The 20069-nt window shown below is 36.9% G+C and overlaps 4 protein-coding genes and 1 long non-coding RNA gene across 5 annotated transcripts; 3 read left to right on the forward strand and 2 right to left on the reverse strand.

The window, feature by feature from the left end:
- The first annotated feature begins 528 nt into the window (after positions 1-528).
- On the forward strand, positions 529-1889 carry LOC111211929 (A-agglutinin anchorage subunit-like). The gene has a single exon (XM_022713281.2). It carries the CDS (start codon positions 601-603, stop codon positions 1705-1707), a length of 1107 nt encoding a protein of 368 aa, XP_022569002.1. The 5' UTR covers positions 529-600; the 3' UTR covers positions 1708-1889.
- A 4463-nt stretch (positions 1890-6352) lies between these two features.
- Positions 6353-7066, forward strand: LOC111211934. The gene is made up of 2 exons (XR_002662791.2): positions 6353-6601; positions 6862-7066. It is a non-coding gene; the product is annotated as an uncharacterized LOC111211934 (long non-coding RNA).
- Positions 7067-7693: 627 nt separating this feature from the next.
- On the forward strand, positions 7694-10248 carry LOC111211932. Its single transcript, XM_022713283.2, has 3 exons — positions 7694-9043; positions 9509-9887; positions 9970-10248. The coding sequence occupies exons 1-2, from the start codon at positions 8023-8025 to the stop codon at positions 9883-9885; spliced, it is 1398 nt and encodes a 465-aa protein (XP_022569004.1). The 5' UTR covers positions 7694-8022; the 3' UTR covers positions 9886-9887; positions 9970-10248.
- Positions 10204-11819, reverse strand: LOC111211933 (protein Iojap, chloroplastic). Its single transcript, XM_022713284.2, has 5 exons — positions 11501-11819; positions 11138-11264; positions 10911-11049; positions 10746-10834; positions 10204-10670 (listed from the first exon to the last, which is right to left on the reverse strand). The coding sequence occupies exons 1-5, from the start codon at positions 11735-11737 to the stop codon at positions 10549-10551; spliced, it is 714 nt and encodes a 237-aa protein (XP_022569005.1). The 5' UTR covers positions 11738-11819; the 3' UTR covers positions 10204-10548.
- A 1793-nt stretch (positions 11820-13612) lies between these two features.
- LOC125587341 lies at positions 13613-14491 on the reverse strand. The gene has a single exon (XM_048757600.1). It carries the CDS (start codon positions 14489-14491, stop codon positions 13613-13615), a length of 879 nt encoding a protein of 292 aa, XP_048613557.1.
- Positions 14492-20069: the final 5578 nt, after the last annotated feature.

A 20069-nucleotide genomic window follows, 5' to 3' on the forward strand; every position in this document is an offset into this window, starting at 1 on the left:
AATTTCAAAAAAAAAAAATTGACTTTATTAAATTACTATTGGTTAAAAATTATTGAAAATTGAAAATTACATGATACATTTATTATGGTAGTTTAATGTGTTTTTTTAACGTGTGAAAATAATAAAAAAGTTTATCTCTGTAAAACAGAGGGAGAGTAAATATTTTTCTACCAGCTGATACAAAAGATAGACATTCAAAACCCGAGAATAACTTATGATTTAAATATATGAAATGAATCATCCAACTTTGGTGTCATCTGGTAAAAAAAACATACAAGTGTGAAGTTAATTACTTAAACAAGTTTTCTTGGTAATCGCATATCTCTTCTTCACATAGCATTGAAGTTACTGATGGGCGTGTGTACTAATGGTAGATATTATCTCTGCCGGTATCTAACTTTCATCGGTCTATTTGGGCCATTTAAGCCCGACCCGACCAGAACCTCTACCCGAAATGATTGTATCCAGTAAAAGAGAACACGTGTGTTCTGTCTATATGAGAATCTGATCTGAGCTGTATATATTGCTTGTCTCTGTCATCGCCACTTCTCTACAAAAAGAGAAAACTCTTATCTCTCTCTCTCTCAGTATCGACTCTAAATGACGTCGGTTTGCGTTAAAAACGTTGGTACTTCTCCGGAGAAGCTACCCCCGGCGAGTCACTCTCGGAAGAGCTCCAAAACATCAGTTACGAGCCTTGAATCTCAACCGGTGGATCCTCAGTTGGAAGATCCAGTGGACTTTGAGTTTCTTCTCGAAGATCCCGTCACAATGCTAACCGCCGACGAGCTTTTCTCCGACGGAAAGCTAGTCCCGCTTAAATTCTCCAGCGGGACTAATCCGGAGGAGAAGCCTATGGTTCCGGCGGTTAACACAGTACTGGAGAAACCATGCCGAAGATTGGAGATGGAGATCGATCCTTACCTCTTCTCCCCGAGAGCTCCTCGCTGCACCGTGAGGTGGCGTGAGTTATTGGGCCTTAAGAGACTCAACAAAACGCCGGAAGAAGCTTACCCACCGTCGTCGTCGTCGTCGCGGTTGTCTTCTTCAACTCCAAATCCCAAGACGAGCTCGTTTAGGCAGTTTCTCAACCGGAGCTCCAAATCTACAACCGCATCTCCTCCTCAGGCGATGATAAAAGACTCAGACATCTCCGAGTCGTCAACGTCGATCTCCTCCTCCCGTCTCTCCCTCTCGTCTTCGTCTTCCTCCGGCCACGAGCTCGACGACGTTCCTAGACTCTCTCTAGATCTCGACAACAAACCCAACGCTCCAAACCCCTTCGCTAGGTCACGTGCACACCACCACTTGCGCAACCAAAGGAAACCACGGCGTCATGATGAGACCACGGAGAGTAGTAATGACACGAGGGCGTTGACGGTGACGGCGGATAGTCCGAGACTCAACGCTTCGGGGAAGATCGTGTTTCATGGACTCGAGAGAAGCTCCAGCAGTCCCGGTAACTTCACCGGCGGACCGAGGATGAAACAGCACCATGGTATGCCGAGATCTCAGTCCGCACACGTCAGAATCACTCCTGTTCTTAACGTTCCTGTCTCTTCTCTCCGTGGTGGGCCCAAGTCAGGTCTCTTCTTTGGCCAGCTTTTCACTTCATCTACGTCTGCGAACAGAGCACAGTTACAGAGCAGCAACACTGCCAAGAACCGTACCAATCGAACCAGGCTTGAACCGACTAGCGAAACCTAAGAAGCGAACCGGTTTCTAATTGTACTTGTACCGACTTTATTCTTCGTTTTAGTTGAGGTTGATTTAATGGATTTTAGTTTAACCGGGGCGATTTCATCAGATGAGATTTAGATTTGGGTTCAAAATGTAAATAAAGAGAAATATTTGATTTTTCAATTGGTGGTTCTGCATGGAGCGAGTTGTTCGAAACTGGCGAAAACCAGACTGTCATTAATTACTGTAGTGAGAGTGAGAAGTGCTTCCCATGTTCAGAGATAGATTCCAAAGATATTAACCACATGTTTAGAGAATTTAAAAATCTTTTTGACTCATTATCTACCATTGTACTTTATTATGAAAACATTAAAGATCTTGTATTTTACACTTTAGAAGAGCGACAACTTTTGTTTTTATTTCTATTTTAATTTGCATGTTAAAGAGACAATCCAAAAGACGCATCCTCTCCGTATCTGCTTACTTCATATACTACACCCGTTTAGTTATTTTAATTAGTGCCAACTTAGTTTAATTGTTTAAGGATAAAAAGTCAGGTTTACTGTGATTGGTCATGTGTTGGTGCAGATCAAATTATGAAGTATATTTGGAATAACCGTTATAGTATAGGTAGTTTAAGTATATTTGGTTCATATTTAGTTTAGAATAATTAAACTTGTTTATAATTAAACTGAGGGATTAAACTAGTTTATAACTAAACTGAGGGGCAGATTAGGGAATGGTCAAAGCGTGAAGAAAGATGTCAGTCATATTATTTGCATTTTTCGAGTACATGAAACTGGTTCCAATAATTTTTTGTCTATGTACAAATGCATCACCAAATAAAAGTTGTTCGTCAATCTTGAACATTGTGTTTTCAATCCCATCCGTTGGATTTTTCTTTCTTCCGTTCAAGATTGACGAACAACAACACATATCAGAGAGCAGAAATTGGAGCTATGAATGTTTCCTTTATGTGAGAAATCAATCGGTGTTAGTCTAAGATCTCAACTGATTACAACATGTTAAATATCACTAGAAAAACCGCTTGTCAAAACAGCATATCAAACTTTCACCATTGTACACACATATAATAGAGAAAAGGTGACATGATTATAACAGAAACTACATCTACGTTAGTTTTTATTAAAAATAGTCTTGGATTAAAAAGTAGACTTGGAGTTTTGGAGGAATGCTTAGTTTCACTAAAAATACGAATTTACAAAACATGTAATCCTATGGAAGTATTTCATTTTCACTAATTTACATTTCAAGCATGTTGTTTGATTTAGAATATCAGATATACCATGTAAAACAATAAAATAAAACAGTCTCAAAAAATCTACTACGGTCTTCTGACTAGCCTTTGAAATTATAGGGACCCATGGGCTTCGTGGTTATTATTTGTCTTTTGGCTGTCATATTCGACCAAAATTGGTACGTACGTACAATACAACCACAGTGTTAATCACTGATTACTACAACACAAAAAGTTCAACCACTTATTTCTACACCGTACTCACGAATTCAAATTAATGTTCTCACGAGTCGCATTCTATGAAAATAACCAGTTATGCTCTAAAGAGTTACAAAACCGTACTCACGAATACAAATGGATGTTCTCACTAGTCGCATTCTATGAATATGCAAAATACGAAAATAACTAGTTTTTTGTGTAAAAAATAAATAAGTAGTTACGTTTAAAGAGTTACAAAACATTGACATGAATTGATGCAATTATATATTTATATATACATTAGTACACTTTTAAACTTTCTATAATACTTGTTGGGGAAATGAAGTAGAGAACGTGATGGTTCCCAGTCTTGCGCCCTCTGGGTAGATTCTCTATCACCAGTTTGATTCTCATGGTGCTTTTATTCAAATGTTTTTTTGCTCTTTTCTCTATATCTCTACATCCATTTATTTATTGATACTTTCTGCATTATATATTGGGATAACTTGAGAGTCACGACAAATGGCCTAAGTAGAAAAGGCCGACAAGAAAGGAGGAATTAGTTAGGAATAAATACCGAGTTAATTATGTAAACTGGACATTAACATGTTATGGTTTTCACTTCTTCATAAAAAGACAAATACCAGAATCCAAAACTAGTCACCCTGTAAACCTAGCTAGTCTACTTCTTGTTGTTTCTGTGAGATTTGACTATGTCATTGGAAAATGAATCTGTGACAGTGGGATATAGGCCCTGTTCGTTCGTACATCTGTAAGATGCATCCAGATGGTCCATCTAGATGTCTTATCTAGATGCTCCATCTGGGTGTTGTTCGTTTCTTCATTTCGTCCATGCATCCACATGAATCATCTGAATGCAACTATGTTCGTTTGCTTTTCATTTTTTAACTTCTATCTGCATACAGGTGGACTTGTTAATAAAATGACTAAAATATAATTTTTTACGTTTCGGCGGAAAAATAACATTTTTACCGTTTTGGCGGAAAATATATTTGCGGTTTTTTTGAGGAAAAATATGTTTTTGGCGAAAAAGTATAGTTTCGTGGTTTCGGCGGAAAATACGTTTTTTATGGGTTTGGCGGAAAAATACGTTTTTGCGGTTTGGACGGAAAAAAGTGTATTTTTGCGGTTTTGGCGGGAAAAGTGTTTTCGACGAAAAAAGTTTTTTTTTCGTGATTTTGGCGGGAAAAGCTTTTTCGCGATTTTGGCGGAAAAATTGTGTTTTTCTGGTTATGGCGGGAAATTGTGTTTTTCTGGTTTTGGCGGGAAAATGCGTTTTTCCGGTTTTGGCGGGAAAATTCTGTTTTTTGGTTTTGGCGGGAAAATTGTGTTTTCCGGTTTTGGCGGGAAATTGTGTTTTTCTAGTTTTGGCGGGAAAATGCGTTTTCCCGGTTTTGGCGGGAAAATTATGTTTTTCGGTTTTGGCGGGAAAATTGTGTTTTCCGGTTTTGGCGGAAAAAATGCGTTTTCCGGTTTTGGCAGGAAAATTACGTTTTTCGGTTTTGGCGGGAAAATTGTGTTTTCCGGTTTTGGCGGGAAAATTGCGTTTTTCTGGTTTTGGCGGGAAAATTGCATTTTTCCGGTTTTGGCGAGAAAATGTTTTTTTGCGGTTTTGGCCGGAAAATGCTTTTTAGAGTTTTGGCGGGAATATGCGTTTTTCGGTTTTGGCGGGAAAATGCGTGTTTTGGGGTTTGGCGGGAAAATGCGCTTTTTCGGTTTTGACGGAAAAATGCGTTTTTTCGGTTTTGGTCGAAAAGTGCGATTTTACTGGTTTGACCGAAAAATGTGTTTTTATGGAAATGTGCGTTTTACATTTTTTTTGCGGAAAAACGCATCTTGCGGTTTTAGCGGGAATGTGTGTTTTTCAGTTTTTGCGAGAAAATGTATTTTTTGGTTATAGCGGAAAAATGTATATGCAAGAAAATAGAATTTACGGTTTGAAAATAATATTTTGATTTTAAAAAATCATTTTTGTCATTAATCATTTTGGACTGAACTAGATGCATCTGCATCCAGATGCACCATCAAGACTCACCTTCATTTGGGTGACAATTTGAGATGAGTTTTTAAAAATTCAGCTGGGTGATCCATCTGGATGTAGCATTATAATGCACAAAACGAACATCAATTTGCATCTTCACCCAGATGGATCACCTGGATGAGCAAACGAACAGGGCCATACAACTTTTTCATTTTTCATAAGAGACATTACCTAGTCTAAGAACTAGGACGATCCACGTCCTTATCCTAATTTGGCAACAATTGCTAAACTGTTAATGGTGCGAGCGTGACAAGATAATAATTTCATTGCATTAAGTCAGGTTGGTGGTAGCAGAGCAGTGCCTATATGGTTGAAAAAGAAACAATTGCTCAGGGGCATCAATTTGATTTCAAATAAATTTTAAAGACATATTTACAAATATTTTTTCATATGGTTTAAATCTTTGCTTCTTCTTACAAAATTATTGTTTATTTCTATTATTTCACTTGTTTATATTTAACTTCACGAAAATAAATTATGTTTTCATTAACTTCGTATATAGCATTGGCAGTTAGCTTTTGTTCCATTTTTACTTACTTAACAAAGTTATACTACATAACTTTATATCAATTATTAGTATAACTTTATATAAATTATTACTGCATTATGGGATCCTAATTCTATATAAATTTATATTTTTGTTGTATTCTTGTGAACAGTTATTATTATGTCAACAAACATTTTATTTATAAATTAATTTATGTAAAAGTGTACCTATAATAAAATATCTAATTTTTTGTAAATTTTTTAATTGTGCTTAGGGCAGGAAAAACTCCTCGCATGGCTCCGGTGGTAGCTCCTCTCACTGCATTAACTCAGGTTTGGAGTTATGTTTATAGTTTTGTTAAGAGCATGCAAGAAAAATATAGTAATCTTTATAATGGCATTTAGTGGAAGTGAATGGAACCAAGGGGACACATATACATTAGCTGCAGAAAAAAAAGAGGGCAGGTTGAGCTGGGTTATTTTGACGCAGTGAATCAGATGCCAAATTCAATAATAAATATTTATTGTTTAATTATTTGTACAGTGAGAAGCAGAAAAAAGAAAGAGGGATAAAAAGAAGTGACAAAAATGTATATGTGATTGCAATGGGAATGAGGATGGATATGACTTTATTACTGTTGAAGTCAAATTTGGAACTTTTGTATAAGAAGAAGAAACAGTACTTTGCTTTGTCTTTCTTCTCATATCTCTCTCTATGTACATTTGTACAGGTACTTTATTGTTCTTCTTATAATTAATTTCAAATCCTTAGATGGGCCTTCGAAAATGTTTGGGCCGTTTAGAAAAAACAGGGCCTTATCGCCGAAACCCTAGCTATATAAGATGGAGTGGAGCGCTTGACGAACAACACAGCGGAGGAGAATCTGACTTTCGGCGACTTGACGATGAGGGCGAAGGTACGAAAATTACCTCTGTAACCTCTGCTCGTTTCGATTTACGAATTGCGACAAGGCTCTCTATAGGTTTCCTTGTTAGTATTACGTATTGTAGATTGATTCTCTTACATTTAGCAGAACTTTAATGGATGCTGAGTATCGTTCGTTTTATGAGTGAAATTGCTAATTGATTTTGCATTTGGCTTACAGTTATTGATTCTTGTCATTAACTGGTTGGAGTGATGTCTATCTTTGTGCTTTGTTGGTATTTTTGATTGCAGTGGAAGAAGAAGCGCATGAGGAGACTGAAGAGGAAGCGCAGGAAGATGAGACAGCGATCCAAGTAGTCTCTGTGTCTCCATGCCTATCCATAAATCTCTGAACCTTTATGTTTTGTGGTTTTTACGTTTAAGTTGGAACAATCGTTTGTAGAACATGTTTCGATCACTCCCTTTTATTTATCTACACGGAGCAGAGATTTATCTTTTTTTTTTGGATCTGTTTATTTGAGGGCTTGTGAGTGCAAGTAACGATTTTCTAGAGGCTTGATGAGTGATCTAAACCTACTCTCATATCCTTTTTATTAAGAAAAGCATTGCCATTTGCATATTACATAGGATAATAGGATAGGACTAACTCCGACTATATAAGTTTAACGGGGACTATCATCTGTACAAGTTCAAGGCTTGTCTTTCACGTCACAGTGCATTTTTCCCTTTTCAATAGCTTGGCTCAAATAGAATTTGACCTCAATCATGAAGAAGAGGTTAATGATGATGCTAAGAAGGATAGAACGAGACCCGGGAGTAGAGAAGAGCTCACCAACTTTTATCCCGTTGAAGATCGATGGATTGTCTTGCTCCTGCTCTTGCACACACGTCCAATGGATTTGTAAATAGTCTTATGTCATTAGGACTTGAACATAGCCAATGTTCGCTTTCAGTTAACCACTCTCTTCTCTTCCGTTTGTCCAAATCCCATTTCTGAACATTCAAATGTATCTGTCACTAAAATCCCAAAGTTCAAAACTTCTGAACTTTAAAATTGAAAAAAACAAAAAACAATATGGGGGCCATTATATAAAAATAAACGATTCTCGAGGGGCTTCAAATAGTTTTCGAAAAATATTGAAGAACAGAGTCCGCACCATTCATAAAAACCTTTGATTTTTACTCTCTCCTCTCAATCAATCGGACAAAAATCAAATTCCCGACAGAGATTGGTTTAAAAAAAAGCCTTCACCTTTGACATATCTCATCTCAACTTCTGTCCTTCCCCTGCGCTTACTTGTCCTTGCTCTCGTAGGCGATTGCTCAATCTCTGATTCCTCTCCGTCAAAGTTTCAGTCTTTCCTCGTATCTCAGCACATAAAGATGATCCCTTTCAGAAGCATCGATGATGGGTTGAGAATCTTCTAATTGCTTTAGGTCTCTCTCCTTTCGATGGCAGCCAATGGTCTCCCTACATTAGGTCGCGTCAAGCTCTGTGATTTACTTCCCACCGAAGGCTTACCTTCCGACTCCTACAAGCTAGCCGTCTCAACACTATCTCAATCCTTAGCACAATACTCCGCCGCAATCATCCAGTTCCCCTCCGCCGACGCAGCCCTCCTCAGATCCGGCCTCGACTCCGCAAGACTCTATTTCCACCAACGTGACTCGTACCCCTCCACCAACGAATCAAGAGAATGGTGCAAGACCTCTGGATACTACTCAGACCCTCACTCATGGCAAGAGAGCTACGAGTATAGACCTGGCTTGACCTTCACGGAGGCGGCAGCTGCCTCCATGGAGTTCCCTCCTTCTGGTTTGCCTGACATCTTTGGTTTGTTAGGGAAAGCTTCTCGCTTGGTTCTTGACGCGATTGGTTTCTATCTGAACTTGAGAAGCTCTCCTTTTACCGAGATTCTTGATAATGTCCCCTTGAGGAGTAACGAGGTTTCTTCCTCCGTGTTGTCTGTTTGCTGCTACGCGAGGCCTTCGTTTCATCATCATCATAACTTGGCTGAAGACGAGCAGCTTCTCTTGTACTCAGATCACGACCACCAGCTCGACAAGAGTCTGATCTCCTTTGTGAAGTCGGATAAGGCGGGTCTGCACGTTAGGGACATGCACGGGCAGTGGATTCTGGTGGATGTGGATCTTGGGCCTCAAGAGGCTGTTGTCTACCCGGGGCTGGCTCTTTACCAGGCGACGGCTGGCTATGTGAGTCCTGCGGTGTATAGAACTGATTTGAACAGTATGCAAGGGAGTATAGAAGGGAGATTCTCATTGGCTTTTAAACTCATGCCTAAGTCGATGACTAATCTGAGCTGTTCGGAGATGAGAGCGGCGGGACATGGTGTTGATGCTCAGTTTCTGATTCCGGTTTCGGTTGATGACTTTATGCAGAGGCCTCACTCGAATGATGAGCTCTTTAACAGACAGACTTTGCAGAGCTTCAGTGTCCCTCAGTCACAGGATGGTATAACAGTTTACTCTTTTCAATCTTAACGCTTAGTTTCCATTAGGCTTGCGGGTTCGGGTAGTTCGGTTAATTGAAACGGAAAAAGTTTTGTTGTCGGTATTTGAGTAGTTCGGTTTTTAAAATTTTTACCGGAACGAACCGAAGTTTTTGGTTTCGATTATATTTCAGTTATAAATTTGGTTGAATTCGATAATTTCGGTTTGTTTGGTTAATTCAGCTAGTTTAGTTCGAAATTTGGTTAACATTTTTTTTCTGAAAAACGGAAATAATCAATTACCGAACCGAAAACCAAAGTTTTTTTTATAAACCTGCTGAATTGAACCGAACTAACCAAAATTTCGGTTTGGTTCGGTTAAAAACCGCAGGCCTAGTTTCCATAGCAGATAGAAGAAGGTTGTTTAATTTACACATTAACAAGAAGTTTTGAATGACAGAAGGTTCTTCATTTGATGGATGGTATAGGATCTATGAAACAGATGAAAAAGAGGAAGAAGAGTGATTCAAGACTAAAACCTCTCCCACCATCGAAGCGGCTGAGGTTAGAAGCGCAGAGAGTTCTCAAGGAACGAGTTCAGGAGATTGCAGATAAGAAAGGAATCAAACTCAGATTCTGCAACCCCAAGGACTGCGAGAGTAACCACAATACAATGAACAGCCCTTGCGCGCATATTAAAATGGAGATAGGCTGGCCTCAGGGAGTTCCATTTGTTCATCCTCACGACCTCCCAAACAAAGCTAAAATCGGGTTCCTTGAGACGTATGAGCCAGGATGGTCTGAAACACATGATATGGAGCTTAGTCTCTCAGAAGCCGCTCAAGGAAACCAACACGTGATTTAACTGTAAGTTATTCTTTTATCCAACAACTCATTTCTCTCTCACTGTTACTTGAGGTTATACCAGTTCAATGATTTTTTATTACAGGAGATGAGAGAGTTCCAGTCTTGGTCTCTTGTTTGCCTGGACTGTTCCGGTTATACCAGTCAGGGTCAGTGATTGCACATTGCTATGTATGAGCTATGGAAACATCAGAGAGGAGATAAAGCTGTGTGAATGGCTCTTATTATTTTGACTCATTGTACATTTCATCTCTGTATGATATATATCAGTATAGCATGTTCTGTGTTATTCTCCTTCTGTGCACACAAAAACATCATATGGTTTAATCCAGTGGTTGTGATAAATAAGATTTGAATTCTTTCATTTGAACATCAACTAAAAATATTCTATCTAATTGACTGTTGAAGTGAAATTACACAGCTGCAGTACAGAACACCATGAATAGCCAGCCTTAATGAAAGATGGTCTCACTCTAATCTATAAAGAAACTACAAAAACATGTTCCAGATCCCCTGAGTGTTGTTGAAACCATCTAAAGTCCATCAACCCCTTAAGCCGAGAGCTGTGTAAAAGCATCAGAACAATGCCACTGATCAACAGACTTCTTACAAACTATTTGCCTTTTTCTTTTTTTTGTTTCTGGAGCAGATAGTATCATCATCATCAGCTTCGAGGTGGTGGCTCATCTTGAAACGGAAGTGGAACTGACATAGCATTCCCGTAGAAATCTTCCAAGTTATAGAAGGTTCTTTGCGGAGGTAAGAAAATATGGATCACCACATCACCTGAAAAGCATACAATCAAACAAACATAAACTGTCATCTTTCTTATTCCAAACCCAAAGCAAGAAAGAAACTCACCAAAGTCCAACAACGTCCATGCATTTGGCTTCACATCTCCATTAGCAACTCTCCCATACTTCTTCTCAGCCAGGTCTCTCATCCTAGAACTGCATCATAATGAGAGAGTCTGTTTAGCGATGGCTTCGCAAGAGAAATAGAGAAAGTCTTCATAGATCTCTCTACCCGATTGCATCGATTTGAGGGCGGGAAAATGCAGTGGTTAAGATGAAAAAACGAGTCCAGTAGACGAGAGGCTTCACAAAGAGAACCTTAATGTCTCCAGCTTTCACTTCACTAGCAACTTTAGCCATTTCAACAGCAACTGCAAAGAGTGGATAACCATCACCATATATTAATATTCAGATTCTCCATTAGCCAATAAGTAGAAACATAGTCTCTAGGCTTCTTACATGCTAAACTTTCAGCGTCGTCATCAACCTCAGCTGCTGGAGACTTTAGATCGTCGCTCTTGTAAACAACTTTCCCGTATTTGTTGAACAATTCGTCGAACATCTCGTCACTATCTTCACTTACATCCTACACAATGCAGTTTTATCATCAACATCAAACTCAGAAATCAATTGGGTGACTTGTAGCAATTCTCAAGATGTTAAAAAGGTTGAAACTTGGAAACAAGAAGAAGAAAAGTTGTAAACTTTAATTGAGTTTCATGTAAACTAAACAAAACATGAAAACCTAATCTTCCTTACAAGAAACACAAGTAGGAAGGAAACTTGCGAGAACAGAGAAGCGGTTTGGAGTTTGAAACGTACCGAGAGGAAGCCATCTTCAGCTTCCTTTCCCACGGCGAAGCTCTTCGAGTTACTGAGAGTTGTCTGAACTCTGCCTCCTCTAGAGAGTCGCAAAGGGAAATTATATGGTGCAGAGAGATCTCCATTGTTGAGGCATAACAGTGATGAAGAAGAAAGCTTTCTAGGTATTTGAGAGGACCAACATGTTAATCGAGAACCCCCGGTAAGCGGAGCTCCGGCGACGGTGGAAGATGCCATTGTCTCGCTGGTAAGCAGACAGTTTCGAATACACACTGGTCGCCCCGTTTAGAACAGAAGCGGATAAGATATTTGTCCTTTAACCCTATCCTGCTTCTTCTTCTTTTTCCCTGTTTTAACCTTTTTTACCAGACTGTAATTTTTTTAAAAGTCGATTGCATTTGTAATCTTACACAAATATATGGTAAAAAAGGTGAATGTAATAATTTCTGTGGAATTTTTCTACGAAGATTCAAATCAAACTTGAATAAAAAAATGGTCTTTTATCGTAAAAAAATAATTAGAAGCTTCAAATCCTAAAATAGAAATGGAAATTAAAAAATAATATGTATTTTTAAACAGTAATGTTAATGTCAACCTTTCTCAAAAAAATGAATGTTTGTAAAGTTGTGTTCTATAAATGACTTATTTGTCAAATAACCAAAAAAATTGAAAATCAGATTTTGGAAGAGAAAGTAAGAGAAGGGAGAGTTTTAGTTAGTTAATGTATTTATTTTCTTTTGTTGTATATAGAGTACAATTTCTCTTCTATAAACAAGCCCATGATACACCAAAAAAAAAGGGCATGTTGAGGATGGGCTTGTTTATAGTATAAAGTGAAATTAGGCCTTAGTTCAAACAAGGTCAACTTCAGTTGTGAAGTCTATAAAATTGCCTGTTGAGGTTTTATCTCGATAAATACAGAGATCGTGTATTGGGCTTATTTTGGAGTTTAAAGTCTAACTGGGTTTTAATTCCAACGAACCCAACTTTTAAATTCCATAAGCCGACTGTTCTCCATCATGAGAAATTCTTGGGTCATCCCTTGGATTCACCGACCAATAATATTTGATTATTTGATATTTGATATCTTTTAAAAAATAAAATAAAATTGAATATCCAAATTAGATTATATTTTTAAAATAAAATAATAAAAATACATAAAAATAGTTACAAAAAATAAATTAATTAATATTGTTAAGTCTTCAGCAAAATACTAAACCCTATACTCTAAATCCTAAACCCTAAACGTTAAACCTTAAATTTTGGATAAACTCTAAACCGTTGAAAAATCTTAAACCCTAAATCATACATTAAAAACTAAATTTTAATAACACTAAACCCTAAATCCTAATCACTAAACCCTAAACTCTTGGGTAAACTCTGAACCCTTGGATAAATCATAAACTTTAGGGTTTAATTTTAAATATTTTTTATTTAGAGTTTATGATTTATCCAAAGGTTCAGAGTTTATCCAAGGGTTTAGGGTTTAGTGATTAGGGTTTAGGGTTTAATGTTATTAAAATTTAGTTTTTAATGTATGATTTAGGGTTTAAAATTTTTCAATGGTTTACGGTTTATCCAAGATTTAAAGTTTATAATTTCGGGTTTGGAGTTTAGGATTTAGGGTATAGGATTTAGTATTTTGCTAACGGTTTAACAATATTTATTTATTTTTTTTTTGTAACTATTTTTATGTATTTTTATTATTTTATTTTAGAAATATAATCATATTTAGAAATTCAATTTTGTTTCCTTTTTTAAAAGATATCAAATATCAAATACTCAAACACTATTGATTGGTGAAGAATTTCTCCTATATCATTGTCACTTTGTTTATATTTTTCTTTTCTTTTTTTGCAAAACCATGCATGTTAATTTCATTGGTTAGATTACAGGCTAGCTTGTTTTTTTTTTTTTTTTTGAAAAGACTTTCATTAATTTAAACGCAGAAAAATAGAAAAAGGTTCAGAAGCCCATATGATCTTCAGTTACAAAACAAGACCCAGTTAATAAAAACAAAATATTGCCCATAGTTAAGAAACCCATTGCAGTTTAGCCCAAAACGGATTTGGAAACGTTTGATGAGAAATAACGAGACGGAGAATGGAGCAATCAAGCGGAGACGATGGTAGGATCACAAGCAAGAAACCATAATTGGAGGAGCTGTGAACAAGTTGTTGGGTTGACTTCCCGGAGACTGTTGATGCGGTCTTTAATTTGACAATCAACAAGACGGAGCAACACGTCAGGAGATCGGAAAGTGTGTCGATGAAGTCTAGAATTTCTTTCAGCCCAAACCCAGTAGATGATCGCTTGCCAGGCTAGCAGGAGAAGACGACGCCGGAATCTGTTACCAGAGAGTGTGTGCATCTGACTTAGTGAGCGATCCCATGTCCTCAAAGGATTCAAAGTGAATCTTGTGGCCGTAGTTGACCATAGTTCCCACGAGTAAGGGCAATCAAAATAGAGGTGATCTCGACTCTCTGGATGAAGACCACAGAGAAGACAGTTAGTATCAGTTTGCAAACCCCAGGACTGGAGACGATTGCGAGTTGGGCAGCGGTTCAGAACCACCAGCCACACCATAAAACAATGCTTAGGAATGCCTCCTTTAATCCACACTGCTTTAGTCCAAGGTATATGAGTATAGTCTCCTCTCAGTTTTTGATAAACTAGCCCAGTAGTGTATTTTGCGCTAACTATTCTATCAATTTCCCAAACGTAGAAGTCATCAGCAGTAGATATTGTCAGGCCAGAGAGGAAAGCAAGAATGCTTACTTGATTTTCAGACCTTGCCGGTGGCAGAAGCCAGTGACCATTGTCATACAAGCTTGCGATGGTTGCATCTTGTCTTATACCAAGCCTAGTTCTTCTACCTCCTGTCATGAGTTCACAAATCTTTCCTTCCGGGTACCAGTTATCTGTCCAGAATCTGCAGTCTCTGCCACTCTCAATCTTAAGTTTAATCCAGGTAAACATTACATCTCTCATTTTGATTAACTTATTAGTTAGCCAAGAGTACTTTCTATTAGGCTTAACTGTCCAGAAGTTGCTCAGATTCCCTGACAGGATTTCCGTCTTGAACCACGCCACCCAAACTGAACCCGATTGAAAGAACAACAGCCAAATAAGCTTCAACGTGCAAGCTCTGTTCCAGGTATACAAATCCTACCTTGGAAGTGTGATAAATGGGATCAATGATATATAAGACTTGGAAATGGGATGGACTACTAGGGTTCCCAAATTGGCATAGATCATTAATCATCATATACCCATAAAAAAATGTCGCATTCTTTGATGCGTACATAACGAAAAATGCCAAAAAAACTTCAATGTCACAGTCTCACGTAGGTCATATATCCCACGGAATCAAGTCGATATAATTTATGAGCTACTTGGCTAGACAGACACACACATGTCTCTGCCTGTATATGTCAATATATAAATCTATGTATTTTATATGGAGCAAACAAGTTTGGTTTGGGAAGTGTGATAAATTGGACAAGTTCATGTAATTATAGAGGAAAAGAAGAAGAGAGGGACACATCCAAATAATACAAACGCGCATCTACCTTCCTGTCAACATTTTTATTATTATTTTGGTTGTACCAATTATATAATTTATGTGCATTACATTTCTGACAGTGTAGTTTCGTTATATCACATCTACTCATACTACAAAACAATTAGATTTTTCAAAGATGTTTGACATGAATGCATGGAGAAATTTGGTCAATGGAATTGGATGGAGAAGAAGAAAAGCCATTCATTTTTCTGCCGACCTCTTTTTTCTCTCTACACATTTTCATGCACTCTCATAAAGTCGACAGTGAATTTACGTCTCCTCCTCTCACATTTTCTAGATTGATTTTGAATTTATTTATGCCTTTAAAAAATATATATATATATATGTATCCATGTTATATTCATTTGGAAAAGAGAGACCTATTAATTTCACTCGTTTCTGGATTTTTTTATGTGTAGTGGGTTGGACGGTGAGGTGATGATTCCCCTATCTTTACCCAAATGTTTTTTTTTTATTTCATCAACTAGTTAATCAATCTTGGCACAGCTAATTAGCAGGTTGATTAAATAATTTAAATATGACATGTTTAGTCAAATTTGAGCTATAGACATGGGACAAAACGTTTTATAATCTAACATGGGAAACTGAGAATCAGCAGTTGTGGCATCTGATTCCAAAATCAAACGTTAACGTGCGGATGGGTCATAAGGATTAGGTGAAAGAGTGAGTGATGATAATTGAGGGATTTCTTTTATTATGATTATATGTGAGGCCTCGATAATTACGGCCCCGTCTCGATCTACAAATTGCCTTGGATCCACGTAACGTGTGTTAAAGACTTGAAAACTCGTTGATATCTTCTACTCAATTATCACTTTATCAGGTAGATTGGGTAGGTCCACATGGGTGCATGAAATCGAGTGTAACGCTCAAAATCAAATCGTGGAATATATAATTGTTGCAAGGAGTGGAAATGAAGGTTCTAGGTGTGTTTCCTATGGAAGTAAGATGTTGGTATTGGGATCTATTCACCTATATATCCACCTTCTTTCCTGAGGTAGCGGTAGCTACAATAACGCAAGTAACCTATTGACTCTGAAAAGATATAAGAGACACTGTTTTCTTGAATTCGTTGAGATCCACATTTCTACCGAAAACAAGGTTGAGAATACTATTCTCGCTTAACAAAAGCTATTCATAAAATATCAATATCATTAATCTAAATACAAACTTAAACATAGACGGCTATATCTAAAAAAAATCATAGAAATCCTAAAACAATAAAAGTAAATTATCTTATTAATAAATAAACTAGATAATAATATTGAGAATATTTTCACCAAACCCCCCACCCCCATTAAATAACTTAATAATCGCTATTAGTTCTTATAACAATTTTATTTTTTAACAAAAACGATATCAAATATATTAATTGGTGGTTGTCAAGTTATATGGGTTTGTTTGTAGAGGAGGTTTGAACGGGTCTTTCATTCTAACTAACATGCACATATTTCATATTTGCAAACTAATTTGAGGTTACCGCCACAAAACAACGATGGATTAAACTACATTTGCAGAAGTATACTTGATAGCGGAAACCTATAATCTTGAGAAATGAATCCGTTTTTCATACTGTTAAAATAAAATAAAAGACAAGTGAAATTATTTTTCTTGATGGGGGTCGTAGAAAAAGTGGAAACACATAATTGAAGTTTATGGACTATAATGATACTTTGCTCCACTTTTTGGTAGTGCATGTGATGCCATCTCGAGCCGTATCCAATTCCTTGCTCAACAAACTTTTCCGATGCATTGCTTTCACATATTTTGTGTTTATCGATATCTATAAGCATGAAATATATATGGGATGTGCATATTCTTCTTTTATATGTTTATATACATGTTACTTACACAACTAGACATATGTTTATACCTCTGTGTATGACATATATGACGAGGTCTATCATATATGGTAGAGTACCTTACGAACGCGACAAAATATATTATGCATGTAATGTAGGGATGATGAAAGCGATATTCCCTCAAAAAGGAATAATAAAGTTTGTAACGTATAGAAAATTAGATGTGGGTTTATGTGTGTGTGACATTGAGATTCTCATTATAGTTAGTGGTTGAGATGATGCGTGGAAACTAATTGATCAACGACTTCTTAAACTCAACTAAAGAAAATAAAAGGGAAGGAAGTACTTTTATCATGTTTTTGCCCTGAAAAGCAGGGAAGCCAGAACCACTGACCTACATTTATATTCTTATTTTTACGTTTATTTTCTTGCGAACATGAATTACAACTTTTTTTTTTTTTTTTTTTTTTTTTTTGAAACATACCATTCAACATTTATTTAATGATTTTTTCACTACAAACCCCATGGTAAAGTAATTGAATCATGGTAAACCTCAGATATGGGCAGAAGTACATTTGTAGAAATTATGGTTACTCTAGAAAGTGTGTGTGCATTATTTTTTTCATAGAAAGAAAATAAAACTTAAACCAATGTAATTTCGTTCCTCTCAATAATAAACAATGTAGGGTTTTAAAACGAAAAAAGGAACTTTATTAAACTGAAAAACTGAGATGATGAGCATATTGTTACCATGTACTTTACAAACTAAAATAGTCCCAACGTAAGACTCATTCAAATTATCTTCTTATATTATCTAAAGGATATGCAACTTTTATAGTTTAGTCCTATTCGAATATCTCTTTAACAAGCAATATATTTTGAAACGAGCATCTACTTTTGTTATTAGGCAACCTGTAACTTTTTCTATTTTTTAAATATTGTGTTGTCAGCCATAAAAAAATGAAAAAATAGTTGTACGATCATACGATGTCAGGTCGACCCAAATGCCTGATACGATAAATAAATTGATAATATAATGCTAGAGATATTTGAACAAAAAATAATGGTAGAGATAATGTTCTGAAAAGCAGATGATGCAGCAGGCATGCCAATCTTAGTGCGTTTGCTTGCTAGCCTCGTGATTCTATGCCTCTCTTCATGCTCTAGCATTCCCAAGATAACTTAGTTTATCAGCTGGTGGCTTAAATTATAGAAATGATAGTGCCATAGTGTGTGTAAACAAATATAGTTTAATCATAAACTGTAATAGTCCAACTCGACATTAGTTTACTTCTATAGTGATTACATCTGGTCACCAAAAAAGGTGTCCACCCGCACTAAAAAAAAAAAAAAACTGTAGATTCGTATATATGAAAAAACTATGGAAAAGATGAACTCCTTGTAAAGTTATTAAATTCATATGGAAAGTACACCTTGTGAGCATCTATTCCAGATTGTCTATTTGATTGAACACAATGATTTATCCCATAGTTTTTCTTGGAATTTTTGCATAGGTTGATTTCATATAACAAACTAAACACAAAATGCTAATAAGAAAAAAAAATTACGACTGAATAATAAAAGGTATGCTGGTCTAATTAAACAACTAAACCATATGAAAACGATATATATTGTTAGTAAAAATCATATAAGCGTTGACATGCGATGAAAGCTTTGCTATTATAACAAAATGTATACTATATGTTTTAAAAAAAAATGCATACTATACTATACTATTACGTAAAAGTATTTTGTTTTTGTTGGTCAAAACGTATTGGAGTATCAATGTATCATTTTAACTAATCAATTATGTTTAGACGACGAAGTCGTATGTTGGTAGAAAAAATGAAGTCAAATAACTTAAACCAAATATTTATTGAGAGATATACCCATTTCATTCTCTACCTAGAGTAGGTGCAATACAACGCAGACAACATCTCATTGATGCAAAGACATTCATAAAACAATTCTGGACAAAAAAGATGTTGACAAAAGAAGTTTTGAACTTAAATAAAAACGTCAGCAAAGAAAACAAATTATTAGGGATGGTGAGTATACGCCAAACTCATAATAAGAGATTAAGAGATTAATGAGTTTTTCAATTAATGTGGCAGTCACACTAGCCGTAATATCGAAGAGAGGTTTGGGACACCAGGCGCGACTTTAGGTTAACAGACGTGGCAACCAGAACCATGAAAGTAACATACAAAACATAATTAAGTAATTTAAAGAAAAAACAAAATCATAAACAGAGGTAAAGAAGCAGCGGTGGATACACCGCACCTTTCTCAACGGCTGCACTATATTTTCTTATTTTCATTCTTTTTTGTTTTTATTTTTTTCCATCTATAATATATTAAAAAAGCAGAAGCCCAAAGAAACTATACAAGAGGGCCCAAACCATATAAGCCCAAAAGCAAACGAGCCAAACAAAAGACAAAACCCTAAAACATGGCCTCCGGTCCAAACTACCAAATCGGATAACCCGACGAAAACATGTCTTAAGACACGCGTGTTGTTTTAACCGAAAGAGGAGAACACGTGTCATCATCTCAACAACAAGGAAAGACACGCGTCGCCCGAACAGCAGACCGTCACCGATCGTGATCTAAACCGCGAGGTTACCACCGGCGAAGACAAAAAGTGACCACAAAATTCCCCGGAACACGCAGGAATCACCACAACACCAGAATCAACCGGGACCATAACCAGGACCACCAAAACCACTTACAACGACTGTATTGGATGATAAATGGATTCAGTTTCTTCAATCGTACACGTTGGAGAGAATCAATCGAAAGAATCGAGATCTCATCCAAGCTCAGGCCCCCATCTCCATAACGAACCCTTCACACACCTCGAGCACTCCCGAGGAAACCAAACGAACCACCCAATCTTAGCACTCCCGGTGATCACCGTCGAAGACGATCGCAACGCCATCAAAGTTTCTTCACCAGATACAAACGCTGGATAGTTCCGCCGAAGGAAGCGCGAACCACCAGAAGCAAAGCCGGCTACACGCCGTCGAGAAGACTGCCGTGTACCAGAATCGGTAATCGTAACACGTTGAGGGAACCACCGTGACTCTCATTTCTCAAAAAATCCCCGAGAGAGAAGAGAGAGAAAGTCCACCATCCCCTTAATTGTTGATAGCTCATTCTTTTTTGTTTAAATCAAAGTT

The sequence above is a fragment of the Brassica napus genome, chromosome C5 (assembly GCF_020379485.1).
Source record: "Brassica napus cultivar Da-Ae chromosome C5, Da-Ae, whole genome shotgun sequence".
Classification (NCBI taxonomy): domain Eukaryota; kingdom Viridiplantae; phylum Streptophyta; class Magnoliopsida; order Brassicales; family Brassicaceae; genus Brassica; species Brassica napus.

Bases quoted from the DNA above. Each gene is read 5' to 3' on its own strand.
- LOC111211929 (XM_022713281.2), top strand. From the start codon at position 601: ATGACGTCGGTTTGCGTTAAAAACGTTGGTACTTCTCCGGAGAAGCTA.
- LOC111211932 (XM_022713283.2), top strand. From the start codon at position 8,023: ATGGCAGCCAATGGTCTCCCTACATTAGGTCGCGTCAAGCTCTGTGAT. The intron at 9,044-9,508 runs GTATAACAGTTT...TGGATGGTATAG, and splicing joins TGTCCCTCAGTCACAGGATG to GATCTATGAAACAGATGAAA.
- LOC111211933 (XM_022713284.2), bottom strand. From the start codon at position 11,737: ATGGCATCTTCCACCGTCGCCGGAGCTCCGCTTACCGGGGGTTCTCGA. The intron at 11,265-11,500 runs GTACGTTTCAAA...TGCATTGTGTAG, and splicing joins CTGAAGATGGCTTCCTCTCG to GATGTAAGTGAAGATAGTGA. The intron at 10,835-10,910 runs GTAGAGAGATCT...ATTATGATGCAG, and splicing joins CCTCAAATCGATGCAATCGG to TTCTAGGATGAGAGACCTGG.
- LOC125587341 (XM_048757600.1), bottom strand. From the start codon at position 14,491: ATGAGAGATGTAATGTTTACCTGGATTAAACTTAAGATTGAGAGTGGC.